The sequence below is a fragment of the Agelaius tricolor genome, unplaced genomic scaffold (assembly GCF_023055355.1).
Source record: "Agelaius tricolor isolate 1412-34295 unplaced genomic scaffold, bAgeTri1.0.p SCAF_10, whole genome shotgun sequence".
NCBI lineage: Eukaryota > Metazoa > Chordata > Aves > Passeriformes > Icteridae > Agelaius > Agelaius tricolor.
Window position 1 is genome coordinate 30,900,657 of NW_027269270.1, and position 27,573 is coordinate 30,928,229.

The window sequence follows — 27,573 nt, forward strand, 5'->3', positions numbered from 1 at the left end:
GACTGATGGCATAAGTTACAAGGGATAGAAGCTATTATTACAACAGGGAGGATTTCACAATAATCATAATCCACAACTGTACATAAATTTAATTGAGAGTTAATTCTTTTTTGTCTGATATCTTTTAATAATCAATGCTATACAATACTTCTGCTTCTACTGGCAAAGCACTTGGGAAGCAGAGTTAAACCCATCATTTTGGCCATAAATTAGGACACTCCTAAAGCTGCAACAATTGCTTCCATTTCTAAGTATTAAAACAAATGACTACTCTCATTTAACCTTGAGGCACAAGATTCTCATTGCTTGCATTGTGATATAATTCACAGGAGTGAATATAAGCTTCTGTTGGAACAAAAAAAATAATTCCTCTTCATTCCCTTCCTGAAGTGTTCAAGCTGGCATCATTTCCAGCATGAAGTCCTGGCTCAGTTTGCATATTCAAGAGAAAAATGTAAAAAAATCCCCCTGCCTCTGATGTACAGCTCACTTTTGAAGGAAGCATGTACTTGTTTCAGGTCCTGATACCTGGGATATTTCTTAAATCTTTGCCTGGAGTTGTATATGGCAGGTATGAATCACAGCAAATGGCAGCTTCTCTCTGCATTCCCCTTTCCAGAACACAGACAAATTTATTGGTTAATGTTTATATAAGCACAGTGTAAGTGTGCCTGATTTACTGTACCAATACCTGCAGCTGTAGAATGCCTGCTCTACTCAACAGCATTTAAAGGACCTTTGGGGTGCACAATGTGTGTCCCATTATCCCATTAATGACAAGGCTCAGCTTTGGGCAATAACAGAAAAGTTATTTATATGCACAATGATTTTTTTTCTTCCTCAACCACTTTTACAGCTTCCCCAAGTTATAGAAGAGTCAATAGCTGGCTTAGTGATGCTGGCAGACTAAGTAATACTTTGTACATACTCATTGCTAGGGAGAGAAAAATGTTGAGTTTATTTTTGTGACCTTTAGATTCTGAGAACTGGCTAAAATCAATTTATAGTTCCACGAGATTGGATGATACCTACACTAAGCAGTAAAATTGCTCCCACTTTGATAGAGTGTGTTAAAATATAACAGCAAGGTAACAGCCATTGATTTGGATACAGAATGGGAAGTGAAGGGGGGTTGGTCAGGTGTGGGAGGTCAGGGAACAATTTTGGCAGGTTTCAGCCACTCTGACTTGAATACTTAGGAAAAAGATTTCAAGGAATCTAACCTGGCAACTGCTGTTATTAAGGAATAAACATGAGTAGCCCTGGCAGTAAAAATGGGACAATCATCCAGACTGTGCCATAGAACCATACATTGAATTATGGGAATATCATTGAGAGGGAGCAGGATCAGATGACAGCTGTGTCAGTGCCACTTTGTGCTGAGGTCAGGACACAGCTTTTCTTTCACCACAGCAGAAGACCCTTTTAATGAGGCCTTCTCTTCAGTCCTCACAGATTAGTGGGAGCAGCTGATTTTCAGAGCTCCCCGAGGAAGATTACTGCTTAGGCTATGAATAATACTACAAAAATTCTTTAATTATCTGTTGCCTTCAGTCATTTGTATAGTTCTTTTTACATGACACTTTGTTTATTATTGTCTTCACAGGTCACCTTGCAGAACAGATGCCTTACAGAAGAATTAGGAAAGAAGGAGGGCTGAGCGATACTGGCACGTATCTATCACGTCATGTTCTGATCTTACTAAGGAGGAAACGAGTCCTGCATTCCTGTGCCAGTGCATGGCAGAAACACATGTGGTGATTCAATACAGATGTAGTGATTCATACCACTGAACAAGTCCTGACATGAAGAATTCCCCCAGTAGCAAATGAGGTGGTTCATCTACTGGATTTACACGGAGCCATGTATTGCTGAAATAATTCCTGCCAGCTGCTCCTCAGCTGAGAGCGACACAACACAGCCACCAGCACTTGATCCCAGAGCTCACAGTGTTGTGGTGCCACGCTAGATCACACTGTCTCACAGCCTTTCTGTTGTCATCTTATTGTAGGGGTTCCATGCTGTTGTCTCCTCATCACAAAAGTTTCACACCTTCTTGGTGTTTCCTCACAGGCAGCTCCTCAGAGCGCTGACTCTTCTTCACAAAGCAGCCAACTGACTCCAGTTCCCTTCTCAACCACCCCACTCTTTTATAGCACTCTCCTTCTCATTGCTTACACCTGTGGCCTGTTAAAGTCAGGCCTGTTCCTAATCTTTGCTAATTGGCCCAGCTGCAACTCCTTTGGGGTAAGATTATTTTCTACGCTATCTTTGTTTTCTTATATTCTATCTCCCTACACCTTTCTATGCAAAACCTTTGTAAAATTCAAAAAAACCAGCACGTACCTGCTCTGGGGACTTTGGTACAGCTCCGACCATTTCCAACAAAGCCAGCAGGGCAGCGGCCACAGAGGTACCCGAGGTAGGGGGGCTTGCGGTCAAAGCAGGGCGCTCCAGGGAAGCACGGCCTGCTGGCACAGCTGGGCACCTGTGCCACAGCCCCTGCACGGCCAAAACAGGGCATTTATTCACCATTTATCAGATGAAACACATACCTAAAGTTTAGCCCAGCTAAAGCTTTGTAAGTGCTTTTGTTCTTTGCAAGTCTAATTAACGCGAAATGTTCGCAAACCTTGAGCCGAAGATGGGAATGTGGCACCTCTGCCACAGCCCCTGCGCAGCCAAAACAGGACAGGTCAAGCATTTATTCACCATTTATCAGATGAAACACATACCTAAAGTTTAGCCCAGCTAAAGCTTTGTAAGTGCTTTTGTTCTTTTCAAGTCTAATTAATGCGAAATGTTCGCAAACCTTGAGCCAAAGATGGGAATGTCCTGTAGGCACAGTGCAACAGAGCAGCTGTTTCTCATTAAAGCAAGATTTATTAGTCCTCTAATTGCATGTTTTCAAGTTTATTACTCGAAGTTGTTTGGCATTTATCATGTAAAATATAGAAAATGTAATTTTCAGCATAAGTGAAAGATTAACTGAGTGAGAAAAGGTATTATTTGACATCTTTTTGGTCTTTTATAATTGGAAGGTAATTATCAAACCTTACAGCACCTATACTGTACTTTTGAAATTACACTGTGAAGTACATATGTTTCTGATCTGGAAATCATCCTTAATGTGCCAAACCTTGTACTACAGAAAACTGCTTTAATTATCTTAGGACTATGTACAAAATTTGACACTCTGGTAGTATATAATATTTTAGAACTTATGATGTCACTGAATAGCAAGTGTATATGAACTGCCTGTGAAGTATTTAATAGTGTCAAGGCAGAGAACAGATGATGAATAGAATCTTAATGATGGTTGTAGATCCTTTTTAATTGCTTCCAGTGAGGTCTCCATCGTGATTCTCATGTATTTTCTGCATTATTCTTGAACTTTACCTAGAGTATCCTGATATAGGATACCTGCAGGAGGCAGGCTCTGCTTATGGGCTGGCTGGACTGGTACGGATATTTTTAAAAAGAGAGTAAGAAAAAAAATCCTTTTATTTTACATGCAAAATATGTTATTTTTACATATAATATATGTATATAATATATGTATATAATACATGCACATATTAGATATAATATATATACCTATACATAATACACATATATATTATATATATTATATGTATACAATATATACATATATTATATGCACACACATATATATACACATATATGTTATTTTTACATATAAAATATGTTATTTATCTGTTGTCTCTGTACAACATATATGACCAATCTCAATTTTTTGCTGCCTGCTTTCACTGGAAAATCAATTAAAAATGTAACACTCATTAGAGCAGGACCAACACAAGCATGGTGCAGGTGCACACCCATATCAGAGAGTGCTGCACCTCTGGGAAAAGCTACTGCCACAGGCAAGTTCATTCTTTGGGTTGATCTCATGATTAAAACTCAGTAGCAATTCAATGCCTGCCCATTAAATACTGAAATAAAACACCAGCATCACTTGGTAATGGCAAGCTGGCATAAGCTGCCACTTTTATCATCTTGCTTGGCATTGATCACTATAATTTGGGGTGGTTTTGTCCTACCTCAGAAGTGGTGATGTCTAATTAAGCCTGACCACTCTGATTGTTATTGTTGTAATGCCTCACTTCCATGTCAAATTGTAGCAGCAGTCCACAGTCTGATGTATTGAATGTTTTTTTCTAACTAAAATTTTCTTTTGTTATAAACAGCTAGTTTGTGTTTACTGTTAAGGTGTTAAAATTAATGATTTCTGAATCTGCCCCAAATGGAAAAGATTTATATCCTTGTATACCTACCTTGCCTATCACTTATGTTAAAATTCTTAATTACAGGAGAATCCTTTGTCTCTAAGGATTGCAGTGGCTGCTTAACCTTAGTCCTGTTCAATTCACCTTTGCCACTGCTTAAAGCTTCTGTAACATCAGCAGCAAGCACAGCTGTGGAACATATCACAGAGACAAAAACAAGGTGTTAGAGCTCAGCTGTGATTGATGATAAAAACCCCCAGCAGCAGCAAATCAGGTAACCTGGCACAAATTTATCCTGGAAGCCAACAAGCAAATAAAGGCAGATCAGGCAGGTCCAGCTGCTGGCATACAGCAAAGTTTTAACCAGTTATTATTATGAAATTATTATGGCTGAGCATTCTGAACTTTGCCTGTCTGGGGTCCTGAATGTGCACTGTGATTTTTTTACTGGGCTCAGGTCAAGCAGTGTCTGACAGCCCTGCCCCTTGGATGGGGATGTTTTGCCTCACCCTGGGAGCTGTGCTCTGGCTGGGTTTTGCCTCTCCTTGAAACCTCTCCTTCTCTCTGAAACTCTGGTGGGTGTGTTTGTCAGTCAGTTCAGCTGCCAGCTTTGTGTGCATGGAAACACTTGTGAAAAGTGCATGTGGATGCCATGAAGAAACTCTGAAAAATGGGATTTTCTGCATAATTTTAAGGTAGTGAATTAGGGGTAAAGTCTATGTGGATAGTGCTGCAAGCTAAACAATTATTGCCTTGGGTGTCTTGAATATTCTTTGCTCTTAGTAGAGCCTGAAATTCTGACTCTTTATATATATATTAAACAATACAATGAGCTGTTTCTCACTTTGGAAGCTACAGAACAACTTCAATCCTTCTTCTTTTTATACTCATTTAGGCAAGGAAGGTAAGAGCGGGAATGTTAAGTTTCTGAATCAGAGCTAAAAATAATGATTTCTGTCCTATCCTAGGAGAACAAATAAGCCCTCAGGTTTATTCCTTCTAATAAACTTCCATTTCAGAAACAGGTTGTTTTTTTTCTGTAATTAAAAAATGCAAAATAAGAAATGTTACATTTTTCAAAAGCACATTATTTGGTATATCCCTCCTTTGTGGATCAAGTTAACCACTAAAATATGCATTTGTGAAACAGATGCAAAATCACTTTGAAATAACCAATGTGGCCAAATGATACAGCACAGAAAACTTTATATACAGGTGTTTGGCAATGTGATTGAAGGAATGTTTGGTAAATCTGGCAAAAGCAGTGCTGCTGGTGCCAGGGTCCTGCAGCTTCCACTCAGTCTGTTTACAGTGGATATTTCTTTCCTTTCTGTAGTCAATATGAGGAAATGTTAATGGCTGCACAGGAAATATCTGCATCTTCCACTTGGATTTCTTTGGAAATACCAAGAAACAACCGAAAAAGTCTTCAAGTGTTGATTTATCTCCTTCTGCTTAAAAAAAAAAGAAAAATTCTTTTGGAGAAGGCTTTTGTCCATGTGACTGGAACAAGCAGACTGTGTGTGAGTCACATCAAGTGCACTGGCAAGGTCCCAGAGTCACTGTAGGCTCCCCAGTGAAGAGTCTGTTGCTCTAAAAGCAAATATTGAGCAGATCTAAAACTGTTCACGACCCTTTCCTTCACCTCAGGGATCTGAGGAATGACTTCATGCCAAGCATTCCCTGGGCTGTGTCCTCTAATGAAAGCACACCTTGGAAACAGAGGTGAAAGGATGGAAGGGTTGGGCACATTGGCCTTTCTCTTACTCTCCTAGCAGCTCTCACCCAAAGCAAAATCAGCCCTGGAGGTGCTCACCAAATGCTTGCTCATGGATGTGTATTTAGGAGTGAAATAGTGGGGAATGTGCAGTGTCCTTGGTACATTATCTATCTGTAAAGTGCTCTTTTGTAGGCCGTGGTGCTCCTTCTCCACCAGAATGAAAAACAGCAGAGCAATTTGCAAATATCCATATTAATATAACATGACAATAGTCTGATTTGTACATTTAAGGGTCTGCACTTGAAATGAGTGGCAAAATACTCAATTAGGGATTATAGCAGTAGAATTGAACCCATTGTCCCCCAATCTCTTAAAATAAATCATGTAAAGCACTTACATTTGCAAGTTTTACCATCTCCCTCCATCCCAGTGGGGCAAATTCCACATGCATAAGATCCAAAGGTATTCATACAAGAGACTCCAGGAAAACAAAGACCCTCTTCACATTCATTCTTGTCCTCCTGGCAAGTGAGCCCTGTGGCAAAGCAAAGGGGAAGTTAATAATCAGGAAAGGTTCCCTGGTTTTAGTTCAGCTCGAATGTTGAAGCAGACAAAGGCTCAATTCTCAGCTGCAAACTCATTACAGGGTATGTCACTCATGTTCCAGCCAAATTCCCCACTGTCTCACTTAAACCTGCTTTTATCACACTGTTTATTGCTGTCATTATTGGCACCAGAAGTGCTGAATTTGAGACTACTGCTCATGGAAAGCTGTGCATGTTAAATAAAAATGCATAAAACATAAATGAAATTAATATTGCCCCTTCATGTCATGTCTTTGCTGCTGTTTTTGTTGTCTTGTTAATGTGAGATCTTTGGCATGTACTGAAGAACTCCATGAATTTCACCATTTTGGCTTCAGGATATGAGGAGCCATGTACTGACCTCTATTGTACTCTCTGTTTCCATGTGAACCTCACACAACTGTGAACTGGCCTGATAGAGTCTGGTTGAAGGTAAAACTTACAAAATGATCAGAGTTCTAAAAAGCAAACCAAATTTTTCAATTTAAAATCAAAATTTGGAGGAACATTCTGAAAATGTCACTGAGCCACAGCGCTGGTATTCAGAGGACAGGCTGCCACAGGATCTGAATCCAAAACAGTATCTCTTGACTATTGCTGAATTTAGAAAGAAGGTTTTAAAAATCCCTTAAAGCAACTGATTTTCAAATTCACAACTTTGAGTGATTTAATGAATCAAATTAAGGGAGGGTGACCCAAAAGATAAAATCACTATCTGAACAGCAATGAGGCAGAGTAACCAAATATAATGTTGTTTAAAACTTCTCCAGGCTGCAGGTGCTGCTGTCTCTGCACTTGGGCAAACTTGCTTGGCTACTGCTGGTCACAGGATGTACAGCCCTGGGGGCAGCCACAAACCAGCCCTGACCACTTTTATTAATTTAATATAATTTTATTCCCTGCAGGAATAAACAAGGAGATTGGGACAGCTTCTGGAGAATCCAGGGACATGCCTCAACACACAGCACCAGGTACAGAAAGGTTTGATCCATATCACATATCCAGCTTTATTGGGACAAAAGGTCTAAAGATAAAAGAATCTTTTTTTTTTTTTCTTTCAAAAAATACATTTGTCACAGAGGAATGAATTGCAGGATGATAAAACCAGAGAATTATTATTCACCTCCTACAACATAATCTCTCATTGCTTCAGCGTTGCAGACAGCTTCCACTAGTCCTTTCATGTTAAAATAGTATCTCACTGTAGAAAAACTCAAATTGAAGTCTCTTTATAGTTTGAGCTGCCTAAAAAGCCAATGTCATCTTCCCATGCCTGCTTCTTCTTGAGGAAAAAAAGAGCAGCAGCAAGAAAGCTGCATCCCTTTTCCTGTGCCATCTCAACATAATTTATTAAGGTTTTCATGCTTCTTGCTTCATTTATTGATACCTTTTTCCTTCCCTTGTTAAATTTTGGCTGACTGTTTATATTTCATCATATTTCAATTATCACATTCCTGGCATCAGGCTGCTTTTCTCTGATGCTGATTTCTGGTGATGCATTGGGAAATTATTAGACATCACATGGAAAATATTGAATGAGTAGCCCTCTGATTAAATTAGCAATTACTTTCTTTCTCTGAGTATCATGCAAAGACTAAACATGCTACCATAAACAATGAGAGGAGGATCAAAGTTCCCAGCTCCAGTAACAACAGTCACTTCTCCCTTGGTCCCTCTCATACTTCCCTTCTCACCTTTAAATACTCTTTTTTTTTTCACTGCAAAGGGTTGTCTTTCATATCTCAAAGACAAGGGCATTACAGAAATCAAAGGAACACCATAAATAACAAGATGAAATTCAGCCCCTTGGCTGGTTTTTGTGATGTAAAGGTGAAACTATGCAAGCACTGCTTGTCACACAGAGATTTTAAACAGTGTCTGACCAATGTGGGCATAATGACAAACCTGATGAATCCAAGTAGAAATGTTTGCAAAGACTGAAACTTGGCTGCATGATGCTGAAGAAGCAGCAGAAATGGACATGAAACTGCACCAAGAAGTGTCAATTATTCTGTTTACAGGACCTCCTGTGCATTGTAGCACAGGGGAGTCTCAACTGTCTTGGCACTGCTACAGTACAAATAAAAATAATAGGAATAGAAGTTCATCAAATTCCAAGGCTGAACCATCTGTTTGTGTGCCAGCTATATTTCTCCATCCCTGCATGGGAAGTTGTTTGAGAAAATAAAGTCCTTTCATGCCTCGATAGGAGCTGACCACCTACAGATGCAAAGAAAGATTTTTTGCTCACATTAAGCTGACTCTAAAGGAACAGAAAAATCCCCTTTAGGGTCTCTATGGCTATTAGAAACCAGTAACAGATCCTGTGAGTTTCTTCAGTTTCCTGAAATATAAAATGAAATCGTGGTTCCATCTTGCTGCCCATCCCACCCCCAACTTTGTACTAATCACTGCTGAATGGGGAAAGAAATAATGATTTTGTGATTGGGATAGTTATCAAGGATGAGTTCTCAGGTGGGTGATGTTCTTGCTTTCTGTGGCCAAAAGAATAAACAACAGGGAGCTTTGTTATCTTGTTGACAATGCAGATGAAAAATGAATGAGCTTTGAACACTCAGAAATCCAGTAATAACTCTGGATCAGCCTTCTCTCAGATTTCCTACTGGTTTGTTGCCATTCTTACATTTTACCCTCACACTGGTGCACCTGAGCTGCTGCTTCCCTTGCAGGGCTGTTGGGGAAGCTCTCACAAGTTCACTTCTTGTTTCTACTGCCTGCTTGCTGTCATTTGTAAAGGTTTGATGGGGAAGTGGTGCTGTCACTTGAGCTGCACAGCACTGCCTTCTCATTAGATTATTGATGGTTTTCTGGGGAATTGAGGCATAAACACAGCATCAAGAATGAGCTTTTATTGTTGTCACCGAAGCTGCCCTGAAGTAAAATCATCTGCTTCCCAGCTGGCTTGCAGCTCTACTTGTTTATAATTTTTCACCTGCTATTAAAACTTTGAGATGTATTCCTTTTTCACTCAATCATATCTTATTTTATTTTCTTTTGTTGCTTGTGTTTTGGCATTTTGGGAAGAACAACAAAACCCTTGCACTGTTATTTAACTTGCAAGATCTAAAGGTGCAGGAGAACCTGGTTTTTCTCTGTCATCAAAGTTCTGTGTGCCCTTGTCTCTCCAGCCAGCAGGTCCACTGAAGTTATTAACTCATGGAATTATATTGACTTTTATTCACTTAATCAAACTCCTTACAGCCAATCAAAACTTTTTCTCATTGTGTAGCTCCATAAATTACACCGTAAAAATTCCAAGTTTTTCCTCTGCTCATTGGAATGTTCTTTCCAGGGGATTACAGACATTCTGCATGTGTTTGGTTGGCTTAGGGATTTTTATATTTTGATCAAACTTCTATGTTAGAGCTTTATTCTCCATGCTTAGGCTTGTGTGCTCTTGCCTCAGTGGAGTCTCAGGTGCTTTAGAGACTTTGGACAGCAGCAGGCTTTGGCCATCAGGTAGCATTACCTGGAGTCAACACAGATGAGGTGTCACAGAACTTTTAGGCCATTTTCATGGACTTCTGAAGGATTTTTATTTTTCATTTCTGCTAGAATTTTACAGAAATGCAATCTGGGCTTGCAGTCCCACATGACCAAAGCAATAAAGCTGCTGACAGGCAGGAGGGGTACTTTGCCCACTGAGTAAAATCTGTTCACTGCTTCTGTTTAAAAATTATTGTTTTTCTGTATATATGCACAATAAGCAGTAATAATTATGTGCATTTGATGTTGCTTCTACTTTATTTTTAAAACCTATAACACTGGCAGCAGCCAACCTCAAGAATGGGAACAGAGCAGGGGGTTAAGTGATCATCTTCCTTTCCTTAATTTCTTAAAATCACATTTTGGCCAGCTGTTCTGGTTTTGGCTTGGATGTAATTCCAGGGCACCAGCCTGGAAGAGTGTCAGGGGTTAGATTTTGTTTCATCATCATGTCTGACAACTCACTGGGATTTTCTAGTGCTTAAATTTAATGAAGCTTCAAGCAGGACTAAAGGACAATTTATTTTTCCATGTTTTCCATATCTTCTTCTTCTTCCTAGACCTAAGAAACCTCATTTAATTCTTGTTCTTTCCTCAGCTTAATTAAGTGAAATCCTCCTGTCAAGTGCAAAAAGGCCCTGGATCTTTGCCTTTTCTCTCTTTCACTCAGTCTTCTCCTTGCTCCATGAGATCCATGAGATCTCCTTGCATCCATGACATCATGGATGGACAAACCCATGGGAAATGAGCAGGAAGCAACCGAGATCTGGGAGGTTCACATCCTCCTTGAGTGATCATTTCAGGACAGCAGAGCTTTAGGCCATTTTCCCTCATTATTAGATAGAGAAATATTATTTTTCTATGTCTACAGCTAAGCCATGGCAGCAGAAGAGCAGGACTAAATTTTCAGTCCATTTGGCAGATGTTGGTGGTGCCATACCCAAAGAATCCTGTAGCTCAGAACACCTGTGGTTAAAGCAGAGATGCAAACAGAGAAGTGTTACCTCCCAGACCAGGGGGGCATTGGCAAGAGTAGCTCCCCACGCTGTCCACGCAGGTCCCGCTGCCACAGGGGTTGGATTTGCAGTCCCTGATGTCTTCCTGGCAGAATTCTCCATCAAATCCATTTGGGCACAAGCACAGGTATTCACCAAGGCCTGGAGGGTATTTAATGTTGGTGACACACGTGCCACCACTGAGGCAGCTGCAGGGCTTCACTCCGACCTGGAAAAGGCAAAAGGGGATTCTGGTAAGGTTCCTCTGAATAATCACAGCTGGGGTGTGGATTGCTACCCTTTAGGAAGGGAGAGATTTGCACTGCAAACATGTTATCCACTATTATGGAAACTTATTTCAATTTCCTTTGTCTAGATGGATGGTCTTATACTCACTGTACTTATTTATTTGACTGAGAGCTCGACTTCAAAGGGATTTCTTTTTTCATCATTTAGGGGCACATTCTGACTTCTTATAAGGATAAAAACCCCAATCCTGTTTGCTGTAACAGCAGATTTCACATTGTATCTGAGGGCAGAATTTGTTCCTTATTCTTCAAAGAAGAAAGGAGAAATCTTTTCTCTTTGCCTGCCTGCCCACCTTCCTCTTTCACATTACAAATGTCTCCCAGGCAGGAACATGACTGTGGCATTCCTTATCTGGTGTCTCCCTTCAGGAAAGGGAGATCCATGGTTGTATTTTACGTATGTACAAGAACTGCATTTCCACAGATTCAAAGCTCTGCATTATCTCCCCCAGATAACACAGGTCTAGCTTGAAATATTTCCATTAAAGCCATATCTAGGCTCCAGTTTCCCTTTTGCTGTGTGGGTTCAGCAGATTGGTATTTTGTGGTTTGAATGAGTAAAAATAGGAATCTCTGGGAATAAAAATCTTTTCTTCACGAAACTGTTCTTATGTCAAGAGTCTGTGTCCTGCTTTATTAGCTTATCTGATCAGAGGATTAATGTTAGACCATACAATAAAGACAAAGCCATGCACAAGCTCTGCCAAGAAACTTAGAGTGTGGAGTAAAGACATAAGAGCAAGACGTCCTCTAAAAATATCATTGAGAATGAGTTATAATCTCCATTTTATAGCTAAAGCCTGGTCTTTTATGTTATATGCTTTTTTTTGTGCAATCCAGATGCAAAATGTGAATTTTAAAGCAGATTAATGAACCATTAAAAGGCTCTGCAAGAATGTTCTTTCAAACAGCAATCAATAGCACTCTCTCTTGTTCCCTGTGTATATAGTTTCTATGTTCTCAGAGATATTTATTCCATTAATTGATCATTATTGCTGTGCTGGATATTATACACTTATGAGGAAATAGCTGAAGCCTTCTTTTTCAAGACATTAACAAATTATTAGCTATGATGACAATTGCACAATGGCGTTGACGTGACAAAACAGGTTTGTTTTGTTTTTCAAGTGTTCTTTCCCTTACCTCAATGGAGTATCTGCTCTGTGCATTGCACTCATCTGACACAGTGAATTCAAAGGTCTGCATTTCTTCTGAATCCACTTTCCAGAGGAGCAGGCCAGCAGGAGAGAGCCTGGCATCCCGTGGCCCAGCCTCCAAGATGAATAGCACAGCTGACCCTTCTGGATCCACTGCTATTAGCTGGTAAACAAAATTCTCACCAATAAATGTCAGCAGCTGGCTGGAGGGGGCCTGGAACACAGGAGGCAGGTTGTCTAAACAGCAAAAATGAAACCATGATTACATAAACTCCAGTTTCTCCCACGTAAAGGTTCTCAGTGAGGGTCTTTGAAGGAAGGCTCTCAAAGAAAACATGCAGATCATACCCAGAGGCTGATGGAGGAAGAGATTTGTGTGTTAGAGGCAGCAAATAGCTTTACCAAAAGAACACCATTTTCCTCCCTCTTTTTTTTTTTTTTGTGCCCTATGCTGAATTTTTGTCCCATCCTGCACTTGGATTAATTTTGATGAACTATCTGATACATGGGAGTAAATAATACATGATTTCTATAACCTCCCCCTAGTCCCAGTTCTTCTTAAAACTGTAATTAGTTATGTACCTTATACTTACATACATATTTAATCCACCTTTCATCCATCCATTTAAACATAGATAAAATAAATCTCAAAATGCTGAATGACAAATGAACTGGGCAGGCAACTCAGAAGGAAAAATAAATTGTCACCCTTCCACTGAGTAGACTCTTTTGCCTTTACCCATGAGGAGTAATTAAACAAGCAGTTTGAGTGAATCCAGTTGGGCATTTCATCAGGAACAAAGGCATTTTCAGTGCCAGAGAGTGTCCATCCCCAGTGACAGGGGTGTGCATCATGTCACCACTGGCACTGTTATTGCCAGGGTTGCTGTTTACATTCACTATTTCCTTGATGAAGATAAACCCCCCTAATTTTACAAGGGTATTTAGCAGTAGAAGATAAATGCTACCTGAAGACACTTTCAATGTACATAGGTAAGGAGGACAAGGTAGAGAAAATGATTACATTTTATAATTAGAAACCAAGGAAAAGTAGGATCAGATGAGTACCCTGAGGTGACAGCAGCTCTTTTTGGGCCAGGAATTTCATCTCCATGTCCTAAGCCTCCTCAGTCTCAAGGCACCTTTCCTCTTTAGCCAGCAGTACAAATTGACAGGTATTGATATTTAAAGGAATCTTCTCACAGTGTAATTTGACCATATTTATGTTTAACTTAAAGCACATTTCTAATACCCAGGATTAATTTCAAGCCATGCTCTGACATTATGAACTATATATGTGTTCTCATAAAGACTCCTTGCGCTATGCTCATGGGAAATCATCATTAAGAGTTTTTTTTTTGTGGTGCATATAATTTTTATCCAACTTTGCTTTTCATAGCACGGCTTAGATGATGCAATTATTTAAATATGTGTCTCCTTTATTGCTGCTGTGTTATGAGAGCTTTCTAAAATGCTTGTCCAGCAGATTGTCCTGGCATAACTGTTGAAAGCTTCCATCTATTCATTTACCTTTTATTTTCCAAACACTAAAGCCATGGAGCCCATAAAAGTTGTGCCCAAAGTAATCGATGAAATATTGATGCAGGGTATGCATTTATGGATAAACACAAAGGTGTTAACTGAATGGATGGTAAGTGGAAGTGGTAGGCACAAAATAGCATAAAATCAGATGTTCTGCAAGGAGTCTGTGGAGGAGAGTTTCTAATCCTACAGAGATCTGCTTGCCATCCAGTAAATATATACTCACTCCCCCTATTACTGCAGAACTTTTAAAGAAGTTTTCACACTTTTGAAAAAAGGTGTGACAAACCCTTTCTTCTAAATATTTTTCAATTTTGACATCATTTAAAAGTGAGCCATGACGTGCGTCAGAGTTCCCAAATCACTTTTAGTTTTATAAATTTCAAAACAAATGCAGTTTTTATTTTTCAAACCCTTTCCTGAATTTGAAAATCGAGCTGTCTTGGTATTAGTAATGAGTCTGTCTGTAACACCCAGGACCAGCTCATCCCTGGGGATGCTGCTGCTCTGGCCAGCAGAATATAAGGTCAGGTTGGATGTGGCTCTGAGCAACCTGGTCTAGTGGAAGGTGTCTCTGCCCATGGCAGGGAGTGGGACAAGATGATCCTTGAGATCCATTTCAAACCCTTCAAAACTTTCCATGATTCTATGACAGAAAGGAGGCAAGGTTTGTGAGTCACAGATAATATCCCTCGTTGGATTAAATATTTTTCTGGTGAAAAAAACACAGCTTTCAAGTGTACAGACTCTCTTTCACATCTAACTCACCCTTAGGCATTTTAACTACTCATCCAAATGGATTTTTAGTTGGCCCATTTTTGGGATGTAATAAAACCCCAAACAACTGAAGCAGGCTGGTTCTGTGACTCACACACCTTTCTGTAATGTGTTTGGGTCTACAAAGCCTAAAATTCAGAGAAACCCCTTCTGAAAGCACCACATGGATTTATATAAAAGCAGTAATATCATCTTTATATTGACCAGATGCAAACATGTAAGGGAGGAGATAGATAGGCTGTGAGGATAATGCTGCTGGAAGCACAGATTGTCTGTTAAGAGTGGGCTGAGCAATGGTTGTTGTTTCCACTGGGCATGTAGCCATGAAAAAACTATGATTCAGTCTTCATCCTTCAGGAGATGCTTCAAAAGGCAGCCTCCCCATGACCCCTGCCTCGAGGGCCTGCAGAATGAGGGTTCTGTGGCAGTGAAGGTAATGAGTGCCTGATCCCTATCACTTGGACTCCCTGCCAAGCCAGGCTCTGCTATGAGGCATTTCATAGGATTTGGTTCAGCAAAAGGAAGCAATTCTTGCAGACACCAAAAATACACGCTAGTGTTTTAAAAACAGTATTTTCCCCAAATTGCCTCCTTAAAGATTTGTACCTGCGAGATGCTGACAGAGATATTTAGGGTTCATCACCTTTAGCTGATAGACTTGGGCACTGCATGGGGCACTGGCATATCAAATTCTAATTTTCAGGCATTTTTTTCATTTATTAATCTGAGATTTATCAGGTTTCAGACAGAACAAGGTGCATAGTGCATGCAGAGGCGTCTGCATTTCTGATGCACCCAATTATTCCCACTAGAAACAGTCCATGTGCACTCACAGGATAGATTCAGCTAAATGGAGGGATGATATATTTCATAAATTAAGTCATAAATTCCCAGATAAGTGCTTCTAAATTCTAGAAAAGAAACCTCTGTCTTACTTTCATTAACAGACCAGGTGAACTTAGAAATGTCAGGTTCACAGAGAAGACAAGGGCTTGTAGGGCTTGACTCTCCTTCACCATAGCAAAGTCCATCTATATTGCATGTATTTTCCTGCCAAAAAAAAAAAAGGAAATAAAAAGAGGTGGGAGCTGAAGGTAATGAAAAAAAAAGGAATAAAAAGATAGGAAATTAGCAATTATTAATTTCTGGATATGAGCAGAAATTCACTTGTCTCTTGAAACAAGGAAACAGCAGCAATTTAAATGTTGGTGCTTTTTGCTTGCAGCGAGGAAACTGTGGAAGTTTTCCAGTCCCAGACTGGGATCCTTGCAGCTTTGAATGTTTTATCTTAGAAAAAGGGGTGTTGCTTTGTCATAAATGGATGATGGATCCAGGAGAACGTGACTCTAATGTGACTCTTTTCCCATTTGCACACTCATGTGGTGGATGTCGTCACTGTTCCCAGCTGTGACTGTTCATATGGGGAGTATCAGGTGCCCATGAAAGGTCAGCTCCACCAGACTCCCAAAGCCTGAGACTAGACTATTTCCATTTGAAATACTGGAATCCTGCTCTTCATAAACATTTGCCAAAGCAAATTCTGCTGTAGCAAATTCTGCTATAAAGGCAGAATAAAGAAGTGCATTAGAATTAAGGCTCCCATGAGGGAGCTGCAGGGGAGAGCTGAGCACATCCCTGGTGCCTTGGTGGGGCAGAGCATCCCAAAAGCCATCTGTGAGGGGATGCTCTGTGGGCACAGCAGCCTTTGGGCTGACCTGCTCCTCTCATGGCTTGGAGGCATTTGGGTTATCTAAGAAGAGAACGCAGGAATTAACAGATGGAGTTAAAGATCTATCCCATGGGAAGATCCTATGGAGGAGTCAGGCCTTGTAACCTGTGCTGGGCAGGTGGGACTTTATCTGACCATGCAGATTCCCAGAAAAACATGGAATAATCCTGGGAACAAGGGGAGACAGACAAACTACCAAACATATTTTTCTCTTTCCTTCCTTTGTTTTTCTGAGACTGAGATGTGTCCTGTTACTGGCCCTGTGTTTTCTGCCTAGTGCTTTACTGGTGTCCCAAACTACTTCTGCAAACTGCATTAGTCAGTAATACCACTTTAGGGTAATGGGTCAGGTAGAGAAACAAAAAGCATTCTCATAATGGCCACAACATGATAGAACATGGCAGATCTCCAGCACTAAACCCTGGATGTTAATTAGATTTTATTACATTGTTGTTTTCAAGGGCTTGATGCTATGATAAAAAAAAGAAAAAGATTTTTTTTTTCTGATGTGATACAGTGTGGTGCAGAATGGGCTCCATAAAAGAACACAGAATGTGAAATGGGCTGATATAAAATGTCCCCTAATTGAAACACCTTTTCTGAAAGCAATTTAGGTGTTGCAGAGTAATGCAGAAAGGGTATAATTAGACTGTGGTCTGCTGCAATTGGAAGCCTAGCTCAAATATTCCCTTGAAGCATTTTAGAATAGAAATTACTATAATCCCTAGAGAACACCATATTGAGAGACCATATACATTTCTGAGTTTCAAACATGTAAGAATTAGGAAAGCCTTTGACAGAAAGCCCTCACCTTAGCTTTAAGTGAAATGATTCTAACACAATTATTTTAATCTAAACTAAAGTGGTTTTGCCCTCAGTTGGGCTGTGCTGGGTTTCCCTGCCCTTATCTCTCTGAGGGCAGTGACAGAGGGACTTTGAGACATTCAGTCAGGGTCAAACTACCACACAGGCCTGTAAAGTAACTTCTGTTCACTCACTCACTTGGAAAAAAAGCGAACTTTAAAAAGATTTTGGTAACTGGTGTGTGCTTGCAATCAGTGCAGGTTTTAAAACTGTATTTTCTCATTAGCATTAATGAGAACAGTGAGGCAAATGAGTTAAGATGTACCTGATTAATCTTCATTTTACAAAAAAGCAGACTGGTGGCCTCCTATTAATTCATTCTTGCCTCAGGGTGGGAAAGCAGAATCAGCACATTCAAATAGCCCACCTAAATACCCTCCAAAAATTTTTTGAAGCCCCACTGCAAACCAGATAATTTGCTTAATGCAGGCCTCTGGAAAAAAGAGAAGGGAAGATCTTTTTAAGGGATGCTACACCAACGATTCCACGGGAAAACTGAGGATTATAGTGCTCTGCAGGCAGTTTTTAACACGTTGGCAGTTTAAAACATAGCTGTAGACTTTTGGTTAAGGTTTAGAAACTGTCAGAATACTCAATGTTTGTACTTAGCAGTGTTTAATGCAAGCAGGAATGGTTTATGCTCTCTCAAGGGTGTTCTCACATGACAAAAACTGTATAACATGCATCTTTGTGTGCCTCTTGCTAAGGCAGAAAATGGGAATAGAAATGATGTACCCTCACCAAACAGGCTGGGAGAGGGAAAATAGCAGAGACACTTCAGAAGTGAAGCTAAGCCTCTCAGGGCAGGCTCCTCACTCTTATTTACTCCCACTAACAGCTGCAAAGGATAAATATTGGCAGCCATGAGCTTTCCTGAGGTGTTTGTGTGAGGAAGGTCCATCATAAAGCATGCTCCATCAGGTGTAAATATGAAAAGGAAATAAAATATCGCAGACACGAGGCTGTGAAAGAGAAAAGCAAAGTGTGGGGCTGTGCAGCTGATCTGTGAAATAGGCTTTTCCCCTTCCAGAGCAGTTATTACACCCAGCCCATCAGAGGGAGGGTGAGGGCTAAGGAAGAGATGAAGGATCTGTATGAAACCTTGATGATCTTTAAATTACCTTTAATTTGCAGAGTGCGGTGGGGTGGAATTGGCAGAGCTGGCAGAGCGCGTCGTACAGGGTCAGCACCCGGGAGTTACTGTACTGCACGCCATCATTAGTGACCTGAATGAGACAAAAATCTTCCTCAGAACTCATCATGCTCCATATGGAGACTGTCTGCTCATACTGGAGCCATACCAGTGCCCCTTGAGCTGGATGTGGGCCAGCAGGATAAATTAAACCACTCGTGAGCGGCTCTGCGAGCTAACAAATTGCTTAATGCTCCAAACTGGAAATTCTTCATTAATAACCAAAAGATCTTTTGGCTCAGCTGGCATTCAGCTTTCTGATTGCTATTAGGTTTTATCCTAAAGGTGTTTGTTTTTTTTTTTTCTGATACCCTCATGGAAGCTTGACTCAAGTACTACAAGGGCGATTTCAAGGAGTTGTGAAATACAATTAACATTCTTGGCTGGGACTCAGAACCACTTTTTTACTAAAAGCAAATCAGTAAGTAAAATCCTTGGCCTGAAAAAAAAGAAAAAGAAAAGAATGTGGAATGTGTATTATATAGGTCTATTTGAAATGAGAAAGAGAACCTCTTTTTTACTAATAGCGAATCAGTAAGTAAAATCCTTGGCCTGAAAGTAAAAAAAAAAATAAAAAAAGAATGTGTATTATATAGGTTTATTTGAAATTAACCTTATAAAAGATGCAAGGGATGACAATATGAGAGAGAAACAGTCTCATTTCTGTAGCAAGGTACATTACAGCAGTCACCTGTCCCAGCTCATAATGGATAATTCAGGAAGCCTTACACATGCCCTTTTTTATATCAGAGTGCTTGCACAGCACAAAAGAGTTGAGTAAATTTATATTTTAATTTTTCCACAGTAAAAATGAAAAGATACCAGAGAAGTGTGGATAAGAGGAAAGCTTTTGAGAGTGCTTTGTGAGACGTCTTGAGAGGTGTGAGCCTTGAAGAGCACCTCAAAACCCTGGGGAAGGCCACGCTGTGGACACTGATGAGAACCAGCAGGAAACCTTTTTGTCAGGTATTTTTCAGGATTTGTCTTCTCACAGTCAAAATAAAGCTGCTGCTTAGCAAATCTAACAGGGTTTGCTTTGGATTCATCAGGTACCCCTGTGTTTTCTTGCTATTAAAAAAGAATCCCCAGCCCTCCTCCATCTCTCCCAAGACCACAAAGCTGAAACATCCTTGGTCCCTTTGCAGGGCAATTTTACAAGACTGAGGCCATAAAGTTTTTGATTACTCAATAAACTCTTCCAGCTCACAGAAAAAAAAAAGTTAAATTTAACAAAGATAAACAGAAGTACGGAGATCAAAAAATACTTGGTAAGTTTCGTCAAAAACAGCAATTTTCATGAATTGGTTGAAAGTTCATGGGAGATAATAGAGCAGATTCTCCCACAATGTCTCATGGGATGGTTCTACATTTTAAGCTGAGTGTTTGTGTTTGCAGAAACCACCACAAGGGCAGAAACTGGCAATATTCTTGGATATTCACATTTTCAACTTGTAGAAGGGAAATAACTTCTTTGGAGACTAATATAAATTGGTCCAAAAATTCAGTAAAATTCATTGATCTAGTAAAATTCATTGGTTTAAGGAAAATATTAGACTATTGACAGATTACAGTGTGTTGTACTATAGGTAAAAGTGCTTTTAAAAGAAATAAAGGATTTCTCCTGCAGTTTGAGAAAAAACTGAAACCCCCCTGTAGACCTGCTCTTCACTGAAGGACTCTGGCAGCAAGATTTCCATTAAGAATTTCTTATTCCTAATGCAATTTAAGCTTAATTTAAATTCATTATTTTACTGGAGTGTCCAGTGTTGTCTCAACACCCGTGTACTAATAATGGGTGAAAAAATGGCTAGACAGGGAAAAAAATAAAAAGCTGCAAAATTGCACTAATTGTTCTGTCTGAAGTGAGTGTTGTGAGTGAGATGTAACTCCTGTAATCCTGTAATTAGATTATTTTTTAATCTGTTTTTTTTTTTTTTCCTACATTCTATTATAAACATCTATTTTGGTCTCTTTTCAGAATCGGGCTGGTTTATAGCTATTTTAATTGCTTTTTCATTAGTCATCTTAGTGATGTGGAACAAACACTTTGATGAGAACTGAGCTGAACAAACCTTTAATTTGTTTGGACCTTAAGAGGCAAAAACCAACTTAGAGCTGGGCCTTGTTTGCTTGGGCATAGGCACCATCTGGAAAGAAGGAGCTGCTTCTGCAGAAATGCAAAGGATGCTCATGAACTTTGTTGCTTCTGCCTCAGGTTTTTCACCCATCATGAAATGATCTTGGCTATTGGCAGCACTCTACATAGACTTTGTAAGAAAGTTTCTAAAAATAAAAAAAATTGAAAGGTGCAAAACTGTGCTGAGTTCAAATTCAGTTTTTGCCTCACTGAATTTTTTGTAATTTTTTTTTTCCCATTCTAGACAGATACAGCAACAAGAACTTAATGAAAAGGATGAGAGCTGCTTCCCAAATTAGATAAGTGCTGCCAAGCTCTTTCACCTCTTCACCCAGGCATCTGCCTGGACAGCTCAAGTCATCTGCTGCCCAAGCATGGGTTTGTATTTTGATATCTCAATTAATTATGCCAAATACTCTGGTGTAGCCACATGTACTTTCTTATCTGTGTTCAGCAGCATGTCATGGGAACAATGGGCAAAATCTGAGACACGACTACAACAGGAGATTAAATGAAAGAGCACTGAGAAGAGCTCCTGTTCCCCCAATGCTGGTAGTGGAAAAAGCTGCAGTGAAATTTTTCTGATTCCTTTGAAATTTCATTTGGGAAGGGGGAAAGATTCTGAAAATATTGAACAGTGACATTTCCAGAAAGAATTGTGTTGACTTTTGGTTCTGAAAAATCCTTTAGCTATGTTTTGAAAAGTAGATACATAGATACATAACCCAGATCATCAATAAGTCTTATGAGCTGCAATAAGTCTTAAGAGGAATTTTCTGGAACACGAATTTTTGAACACCTGTGGAATTAATTGAAAGTAATTTTTTATCTTGAGTAGCTCCATGATTTCGTTCTTTGTGCTGCCATGTAAGGCCAGCTGCCTTTGAAACTGAGCACTAGGCTCTGCCTTCCCAATTTGCTCATCTAAAGATCCACAGGAGTTCCAGACTCACGTGCAGACTGAGATGATTTAATTGAGCATTCGCGGCGTAGCCGTCAGCCTGGTTCCTCTGCAGGGTTTGAAGGAGAGGGAAAGGGCAGAAAGCTTTGCAGGTGCAGAGCTTTTCTGGAGCTTTAGTGCATGGAAAGAGTTTTTGTAGCTGTTTTTGAGGGGAAAGAATGAGAAAAATTGTACAGACCTCCTCAGGGCTGAAAGGAAGCACTCGAACACAATCAGAATTGTAATAGACCTGTGCTGTGAGGACGATGTCCTGGAACACTGGAGAAACCTTCCTGTGCCCATAGCAGGATTTTATCTCTCCTCTTGGGCCAGGAACACCCAGGGTGTCTCCCTCTCAGATCCTTCCACCATGAGGCAGCATTATATCTCACGGCTGGCAGAGTTCAATACCTTTTTGGAGCAGTTTTGAGCAGAGCACCTTCCCTCCTGGTTCAGCCCTGGTGTGTGACACAAGGGAGGGCCAGGGTCCACCCCAGCAGCACCCCACCCCCCTGTGGCTCTGCACCCACAGGGTTTTACCCTAATGTCCTTAACTCCCAAATCCTTAACTTTTAAAAATAAATGGCTGACTAGAAGATGTGTCCTGCCAAACATCCTTCTGTTTCCCCCAGGCCACACGGCAGCACGTGTCCCCAGCTGGGTGCAGGCAGCTGCAGGGTGCAGGACAGGCAGGGGTGAGGGGAGTGTTTTACGTGTTTCATTTGGCATTCTGCAATTTTCAGGGCACATCTGCAGTCTCCCTACAATGGCAAAATATTCTTCTCAGCTTCAGAGCCTTTAAAAAAAAAATCTCATTTTTGTAAAAAACAACTGATCTGCAGAAAAAAAACCCCATCCAGGCCTAGAGGGAGACCAAGGGCAGCAGGCACGCAGGGTCGGGAAGGCAGTGGTTTCCTGGGGATATTTAGAGAAATAGGTACCATTTTGTGAAAAAAAGAGGCTAAATCTGCAGCAGAAAACCCAGAAGAAGCAGATAATGCACATGCTTCTTCCTTCAGCCATTCAGACCATGACTGTGACCGTGACATCCCAGCTCAATCCTGCCCAGGAGCCAGCCCGGGCACGCACCGCTCATGCACCCAGGGAGTCAAAGCTCTCTGACACTTGCTGTCTAATCAGGAGTTCGAGCTGGGGTTTTCAAAAATGGAATACTAATGATTAACAATTGATTAGCACAACTGCATCAATTTCAGGTGATTACCTCTAGAAGTGGTTGTAATTTGCCCTTTTGGATTGGCTACAGAGACACCTGGGTTTAGCTCATTGTTTTGGTTGGCGAGGTGTTTTTTCTTTTCCTCTACATGACATTAGTGCGAGTATTTCTACAGGCATTTTCATTTCTGAAAGGAAGAAAGCTGTGCTTTGCATTTTAATTTACCATGACAACTGATTTTCTCTTTCTAAAGCGTTTCTTAGAAACATAATAAAATTCCTACTTTCACTTGCCATCTTGCGAACGGCTCGTCACCAGCCACGAAGTGCACAGCCTCTGTGATGTTCAGGAGTGGGATCTGGCAGTCCACAGCCTCAGAGCTCAGGAAATCTGCTTTTGTGCTTTCTTCTTCTCTTGACAGCCATTCGCCATTGAGATGCTACAGGAAAGCAGAGGGAGAGTGCAGAAAATGAAGGCTCATAAAGAGATTCCAGTTGTCAGTGTATGTTTATATTTATAATCAATAATATCAGGCATTCCACGGTGGTTTATTTAAAAGGAAACATGCTGTTACTATAGCTACAGTAAAGGGGAAGCCATGCTTAGCTAGGCATGCAGGTGGTCTATTGATTTAGGAAGTGTTGTGGTCTGCACTTGGGATGAGCATGGGCTGATGTAATGGAGTAACTTTGTGTTTCCTGCTGGAGCTCAGCAGCCGGCCCGTGGCTCCTTGAAGGTGATGTCAGCTGCTCCCCCAGACCAGCTGCACAAAACATCCCAACTCCAGCCCATGGAGCCCTAAGGGGGCACAGCAAATCTCAGCTGTGCCTCGTGAGCATGCCAGCACCGACTGGGATTCAGGCTGAGTGTCTGTTCTGAGGTGGATTTATGAGTTTAATCAAACATTTCATAACTGAGGATGCTGATCCATCAAATCACTCAGTTGCAGCATTGCCTGTATATAGCTGTTTATGATAAAATTACAGTGCTTGCATAAGAGATGGATTTGATGCTCATCAAAACCTCTGATTTGGTGGTGAAGTATGACTAAGAAAATTCAAATAGAAGCCTCTGTAACTGTGGTGAGGAAACCCTATATTCAACCACAAAACTTAACATTTAAATGTGTTTAGGAAAACAACCAAGTGTAGTGATTCCAGACGTACAAAATGAGAAATAATATTGTGATTTCAGGCTTCAGTGGACTACAGAGCAGCTGAACCAAAGAGGAGTCAAAGAAAACTCCACAGAGATTATGAGTAAGAACTCATAGCTGTGCATTTCCAGGCAACCAGTCCTGGAAAGGTCTGAACCTCTTCAGCTCCCCTCACTTGTAGCAAACACATTGGCAGTGGGCTTGGAAGGTACTTGTAACCCGCTGAAGCAGTGAGGGAAGATAGCACAGATCAGAGTAAAACATTTCTATATAAACATGTCAGTGTTTGACTGTATCATCCATATTTCATATTTTAGGAGCCAACAGGAGGGAGCTTACAATTAGCCTGGTGACCTGGCAGTGCAGGCTGGGAGAGTCTCTGAAGCCGAGGCCAAACACCCGGAACCTGCTGCACTCCGAGGCGCGCACGTCGCAGAGACCCCCGTTCTCCAGGGCTGTGATTTCCAAAGCTGGCTCTGCAGGGTGAGATGGACACAGAGCTGCAGAGAGCAGCACTTACACTCTGCTCTGCTCTGCTGCAGCAGAGATTTTGTTGTAGTTGTTCCTGGTTGTTGCAGTTTAATACTTTTCCTTAAGGAAGTCTTGTCTCCCTGTGGATTTCTCTTGAACGCAAAAACAGCAGTTGTCAGAAGGGGAAGCAGCAAACCTCCATTAAATATTGTCCTGTGCACCCAGTGCTGCAAGATGTATTAGTGAGTGTCAGGGCTCCTGAATCAATTCTCTGAAGCTGTGGCTTCATGTTAAAAGGTCTCCAGGGCTAAAACTTTTGTCGACCTAAGTATCCATTGGCAATACATCCCTGACCCAGGTAAGAGGGGCAACACATCCCTGACCCAGGCAACAGGATGGGAGCACAGCTGAGAGGACAAACCCTCAAACCCTCATCCCATAGCATAGAGAAATATGGGAACAAGAGATAACCGTGCCACCAGGATCCCTGGAGTGTTAAAAAGCATTTAAGTGCTTTTTAAAGCAGGGAAAAAGCCAGCCCGATGTTTTTGGCTTTTTGTTTGTTTTTCCCCATAAGTTTTGGCAGCAGTAAAAGGATCCTTAAAGTAAAGCTTTCTTACGAGGGTTAAATCATTAATAGTAGCACTCAGCTCTGCACTGTGTCAGCACAAAGGTCATGCACCAGCTAAGTTTCACTTAAATGCTACATTAAAGCCTTAAGTAGAGCTTAAGTGAAGTACAGCCTGTGCTGGCCCCCTTACAAGGCTGACTTCCACCCATTACTGTTTTAAAAATGTTTTATGGCTCTCAGGTAAAGTTTCATTTGGGTTCATTTGTACTTTGGGTATTCATCTTTTAAAATTGCTCATTGCTTTCAAATTGGGGTTATCTCGACAGAGGAAAATTATAATTTGGTAGATATCTGCACCAGCTCTTGGGTAGCACAAGACTCCAATGGCTCCAATGATAGCATCTGATGTATAGCAGATGCTATCACTGCTATACATCAATGATAGCAGTCAGTTGAGATCATGGCTGAATATTTTCATTTATACCATTTGTAGATCCAGTGGTCGGGAGAAGCCACAATGGTGACAAGTAACACAAAGCAGAACACTTTCTTCTTGTCTCCTGAACAACATGTAATAGCAGGGCATGACCAGGAGCCCTGGGAGGGATGTTGTTCACCAGCAGAGTGGAGTCCCAGTTGTTATTCCTGCTTGGTTCCTCTTCCCTGCCCCATCCCCACTGCACTGGCAAAGCAATCTTGCCCATCAGTTTTCTCTGAGCTGTAGCTTGGCTAAAACAGAAGCTCTCCATCACCTAATATTTTAATGGTACCTTAGTTCAGCTCTGATTTGAGGGGCAAAATGCCCTGAGTGGAGCTGATAACCTTTCCCAGCACCTTGCTGTTCCTTAAGGGCTCTGCTATTTAGGCTGTCATTAGGAAAAATGCTGTTTAAACACTGCCATCCCACCAGATTGCAGCCTTTAACAACAGAGCCACATGACTTGTGTTTTTCCAGATGAAAAAAAGGAAGGAAAGCAACATAAACATGAAAAAAAAAAAAGAAAATACTTTTTTTCCCCTGCACTTCTGAAGTGCTTTTAGCTTTTTTTTCATTTTTAAAAAAAATTGATTGTATTGCAGCAGTATTACCAACACTGCTGGACACTTTGCAATATTTACAAGAAGAGAAATCGTTTACAGCTTATCAGCTTTCATCAGTTACTGGTGGATTCCTGTAATGTACAAAACTATTAGTCAGATGTGGTGACTGGTTTTGATAAATTGCCTTCTTCTGTGGTTAGTGCATAAAAATTAAAAAATAAAAATGCTTCATTATGTTTTTCATGAGATTTTAATAGTTAGCCCCACTAGTATTGAGGCAGCTTGCATTGCATTAATGTTTTCATTATCACTGCAGATTTTCAGGCTTCTGTGGGTGAAGCAGGATCTCAGAGCCTGGGAAGGAGTGGGGCACAGGAATGTGCTCCTGCAGCCCTTCCTGCTCCACAAAAGCACTCTCAGTGCCCAGTGCCTTACAGTATCAGCTCAGCATTTTGAATTTATTTCTCTCAAACCATTCTGTACACACTTGTCAGGGTTGAAGCCCATCCAGGAACTGAGTATCACACAGGCACTTCTCACTGCTCCTCCTGGCAGGATCAGGGAGACAATCACAAGGGAGAGAGTGAGAAAATGTGTGAGTTGACTTAAGGGCAGTTTAATGGGAGAAAAAAAGGAAGAAAATACAGTAATGATAATGATAAAATATTTAGAATATATGCACAATGCAGTTGCTCACCACTTGCCAAGAGATGCTCAGGTACTGGCTGGGATGCCTGCCCAGCTTTTCTCCCCGATTATGTACTGAGAGTGATGCCATATGGAATGGGGTATCCCTGTGGCCATTTGGGGTCAGCTGTCCTGTTGGTGTCCCCTCCCAGCTCTCTGAGCTTCCCCAGACTCCTCATTGGCAGGGCATGAGAACCTGGAAAGTCCTTTCCTTAATGCAAACACTACTTGGCAACATCAGTGTCTTACCCACTTGAAATCTGATGGAAAATAAAAGCAATTACAATGTGTCTTTCTTAAAGAAATAGATACTAGAGTTCGGCTTTTAGACTTTAGTTTAAGCAGTACATAAATATTGATAAGGGTTTTTATATTTTTTTTTTTTATTTCTTTTTAAATGTCACACGTAATGGGTGTGGGGATTTTAGGCATTTGGTTTTAATGAGGGTTTCTGTTTGTCTTCCTCTCTGCCTTCTAGTGTTGTTGCATTTTAGCCAGTTTCAACCAAAAGAAGGAGAGCAAATCTCCATTCCATTGGCTTTGGAAAAGTCTCCTGGCAATTGGCAGCTGGGCACTCAAACATCCAGACCCTGCTCTTGCTGGGTACAGGGATCAAGGTGTGGTTCATGGAGGGGGAGCTGGAAGTCCAGAGAGGTGCTGACATCAGAAGGAAATACTGGAGAGCCTGAAAAACCTCAGCAAAAGGGCTGCAAGTAGATCAGCTAAGGTCTGGAGGGAAGAAGGACAGGAGAAATAAAAAGAGCTGGGAAA

General features: G+C 40.8%; 1 protein-coding gene and 1 long non-coding RNA gene across 2 annotated transcripts; both read right to left on the reverse strand.

Annotated features, from left to right (window-relative positions):
• Positions 1–1,851: 1,851 nt before the first annotated feature.
• Positions 1,852–13,635, reverse strand: LOC139593393 (fibropellin-3-like). Its single transcript, XM_071434219.1, has 6 exons — positions 13,590–13,635; positions 12,508–12,758; positions 11,066–11,285; positions 6,368–6,505; positions 4,299–4,439; positions 1,852–2,502 (listed from the first exon to the last, which is right to left on the reverse strand). Exons 1-6 carry the CDS (start codon positions 13,633–13,635, stop codon positions 2,327–2,329), a joined length of 972 nt encoding a protein of 323 aa, XP_071290320.1. The 3' UTR covers positions 1,852–2,326.
• A 2,140-nt stretch (positions 13,636–15,775) lies between these two features.
• On the reverse strand, positions 15,776–24,468 carry LOC139593923 (uncharacterized). The gene is made up of 4 exons (XR_011680427.1): positions 24,372–24,468; positions 23,160–23,315; positions 18,555–18,659; positions 15,776–15,890 (listed from the first exon to the last, which is right to left on the reverse strand). It is a non-coding gene; the product is annotated as an uncharacterized lncRNA (long non-coding RNA).
• Between the last annotated feature and the right edge of the window lie 3,105 nt (positions 24,469–27,573).

Excerpts from the sequence above, each read along its gene's own strand:
- LOC139593393 (XM_071434219.1), bottom strand. The coding sequence starts at position 13,635 with ATGGAGATGAAATTCCTGGCCCAAAAAGAGCTGCTGTCACCTCAGG. Across the intron at positions 11,286-12,507 it reads AGAGCAGATACTCCATTGAG|GTCGGAGTGAAGCCCTGCAG; the intron begins GTAAGGGAAAGA and ends TGCCTTTTCCAG. Across the intron at positions 6,506-11,065 it reads ATGCCCCCCTGGTCTGGGAG|GGCTCACTTGCCAGGAGGAC; the intron begins GTAACACTTCTC and ends GCTTTGCCACAG.